The 3433-nt window shown below is 50.5% G+C and overlaps 1 protein-coding gene across 1 annotated transcript in view; it reads left to right on the top strand.

Annotated features, from left to right (window-relative positions):
- The window catches only part of Rasip1 (Ras interacting protein 1), a 12597-nt gene that overhangs the window by 1423 nt on the left and 7741 nt on the right, over nt 1–3433 (top strand). Inside the window, exons 4-5 of the mRNA XM_013353614.2 lie at nt 2–139; nt 1131–1486. Of these exons, the coding sequence (XP_013209068.1) occupies nt 2–139; nt 1131–1486 (494 nt within the window). The remainder of the gene's footprint in view (nt 1; nt 140–1130; nt 1487–3433) is intronic.

The following is a 3433-nucleotide window of genomic DNA, read 5'->3' as shown; positions in this document are numbered from 1 at the left end:
CTGGCCGATGCCGAGCGCCCCCTGCTGGTGCAGGATCTGTGGCGCGCGCGGCCGGGCTGGGCGCGGCGCTTCGAGTTGCGCGGCCGCGAGGAGGCGCGGCGGCTGGAGCAGGAGGCCTTCGGGGCGGCGGACGCAGATGGTTAGCGGAGACAAGGACGGGCGCGTGGGGCGGGGCCCCGGAGGGATCGGGGCGGGGCAATTTAGAGGGGCGGGACACGAGCGGGGGAGGCAGGACCAGTAGAATGACAGACTTGGCCCTGGGCGGGTGTGGGGGCGGGGCTTGAGGGTAAGGAGGCGGGGCCTGTAGCATAAACGGCAGGGGAGGGGTCCCTCTGGGAGGTGCGGGAGGCGGTGTGGGAGGGGGAGAGACTGGACTAGCCTGGCTGGAATGGGAAGTAATGGAAGGGTGGTGCTATTCTGGGGCCGGACTTACAGGCAGAGTCTGTCAGGGCAGTGGCGTGGTCAAGGGTATTCACTATAGGAGATCTCTTTTCTCTTTCTCCCTTTTGGAAATACAGAAGCATAGTTTATTTTATTTTTACCAAGGTAGTGTTTTGCCATGTAGCCCAGAATGTCTTTGAACGCTTGGTCTTCCAGCCCCAAGTGATGTAATTATATAGATAAACCACCATGCCTAGCCCAGCCATTCTTTAATTTCTAATCTCAAGTTCTAGGTGAAGGTTCAATGTAATAATGATATAAATGGCTTGGCACATGCTTAATAAAGATTAGAGAAGTAAAAAGAACAGTAACCACTCAAAAGAATGGAAATTATTGTCATCCCTTCTCCAGCAACCAAACCAAACCAAACAAAAAAACCCGAAAAACCTTTATTGAGCACGCATTGTGAGCTACACGTTTTTGGTCTTTGGTGTCCATGCCCAAGCAAAGTTTCCAACTTCTCAGCTCTTACCAGCTTAGCGGGGAAACATGTCTGCTCATTAAGCTCCTTCCACAGGGAACTCCTAGGAGACATTGTTAGGAAGGTGGTTGTTCCCAGCTTCCTGAGGACCGCGTTCACTGCTGGTGCCTAGACCAGTCTCTGATACACAGTAGTTGCTCCCTAAATGCTTGTTAAAAGGATGAATTTCTAAGCTGACCACTCCAACCTGTTTTTCATTTCCCCATAGGCACAAATGCCCCGTCTTGGAGAACACAGAAGAATCGCTCTCGGGCTGCATCTGGTGGGGCAGCTCTGGCCAGTCCTGGTCCAGGGTCAGGATCCGGGACCCCTACTGGGTCTGGAGGCAAAGAGCGATCTGAAAATCTGTCCCTGCGTCGCAGTGTGTCTGAGCTGAGTCTGCAGGGGCGGCGGCGACGGCAGCAGGAACGCAGACAGCAGGCACTTAGCATGGCTCCAGGGGCAGCTGACACCCAGATGGTACCAACAGACCCTGGAGACTTGGATCAGTTGACTCAGTGCCTCATTCAGGCACCCAGCAACCGTCCCTACTTCCTTCTGCTCCAGGGCTACCAGGATGCTCAGGTCAGCGCTGGCTCCCCTACTCAGGATCCACACCAGACATGGCAGGCCAACAAAACCACACTACTAAGAATACATTGGGTTGAGGCCCTCTCTGGTATAATGACAGACCCCACAAGGTTTCCAGGTAGGAAATAGCATTGTAGGAGCTGAGGTGGAGGTCAGATACAAAGATCCTGTTCAAAGGGTAGAGCGAATGTTTCCCTTCATTCAGAAGTGAAAGAAAACATGGTCTTGGTCAAAGGCCAGTCTATTGTCAAAAGGACATCCCTCACAAACATCCGCTTCTTGAAGGAAAGTGTGTCCTACGTCAGGGAAATCTTTGCTACCTAGAGTCTTGGTTGGTCTTGGTTGTGATGGGGGAAATAGGCTAATTTATTCATAAAGGTTCACATGGACCCCGTCCGGCCCCTTGTTGATAGAGACACCGAAACCTGTGTGCAGTTTTATTTTTGCAGTATTGAGGATTGAACCTTGCACCTGCTAGAGATAGAGCCTTTGTTCTATCTCTGAACAAAGTCCCCAAGCCTTCCCTGGTTGGTGCTAGGCAGGTGGCATACTGCTGAACCATTCTTGCAGCCTTTAACTTAGAGAGAGGAGCTGGAATTCACGACCCTCCCTGCTTCAGCCCCCTGAGTAGTTGGCATGACACCCACACCATCCAGGCTATGGTTGTTACGTTCTTTCTTTCTTTTATTATTTTTTTGCTTTGTTTTTCGAGACAGGATTTCTCTGTGTAACAGCTCTAACTGTCCTGGAACTCGCTCTATAGACCAGGCTGGCCTCAAACTCACAGAGATCCGCCTGTCTCTGTCTCCCGAGTGCTGGGATTAAAGGCGTGCGCCTACTGCCCAGATCAGGCCATGTTTCTATGCCTTACATATTTGAGTGCCAGCCACTAGAACATGAGCAATAGGTTTATTTTAAGAAGGAGGTCAAATGGTACATCCATTTCTAAAGATGGAGATGAGAGTCCACTTTAAGAGCAGGGTCTTCTGCAACTTATCTTTCCATTCGGTGGATGAAATATGACACACTGTAAGAAGGGAGCCCTCTTTGGAGCCTCTCCCACCATCTCTGTGGAGGCCTCTGGAGATACCTACACTGGGAGGGGACTATTGAGAGCTTCTGTTAGTGGACAGGGAGAACCTTTGAACTCCATCCTGAGAAAGGGGCCGCAGATGAGTCCATGGTAGACATGTGTTTGCTTGGGAGTGAGTCCGTCACTGGATGGGAGTAAATGAAAGCCCAGTGAAGAGAGACCTTCCTTGGCTAGAGGTAGTGGCGTCCTCTTGGTCATGGGGTGTTTCTACAGAGACATCTACTGCTTGCTAGGGACAGGTGCGAGAGAAGCTGTTAGAAAGGAAAGCAGACTGAAGAGCTGGAAGTGGGACTCTGGGAGGAGAGATGCCGAGCTCCTGGAAAGCCAGTTCTTTGAGGGTGATGGGACAGACCACTTTAGGAACGGGGTAGGATGGCTCTAGAAGCCCCTGAGTCCATGCGACTGGACGGTACTAAGACTCCACTGTGGGAACAACACAGTCCATTCAGAAGAGCTGAGAAGACAATTTACTGGAGAAGGGTCTCTTTGTAAGCCTCTTTGAGCCAGTAGAATTATTTCATGTGTGTTGCTGTGAGGGTCAGATCCTCTGAACTCGGGTTACAGACAGGTGTGAGCTGCCATGTGGGTGCAGGGAGTTGAACCTAGGTCATCTGGAAGAGCAGCCAGTGCTCTTAACAGGTGAGCTGTCTCTCCAGCCTGTGAAGGGTCATTTTTATCTATCTATCCATCCATCTAGATATCTATGTTTGTTTTTTATTTTTTTTTGGAGACAGAGTTTCTCTGTGTAACAACCCTAGCTGTCCTGGAACTAGTTCTTTTTTTCTTTTTCTTTTTCTTTTTCTTTTTCTTTTTTTTTTTTGGTTTTTCCAGACAGGGTTTCTCTGTGG

The sequence above is a fragment of the Microtus ochrogaster genome, unplaced genomic scaffold, assembly GCF_000317375.1.
Source record: "Microtus ochrogaster isolate Prairie Vole_2 unplaced genomic scaffold, MicOch1.0 UNK14, whole genome shotgun sequence".
Taxonomy (NCBI): Eukaryota; Metazoa; Chordata; class Mammalia; order Rodentia; family Cricetidae; genus Microtus; species Microtus ochrogaster.
The sequence above is the reverse complement of the archived record's forward strand: the minus strand, read 5'-3'. Positions and strand labels throughout refer to the sequence as shown.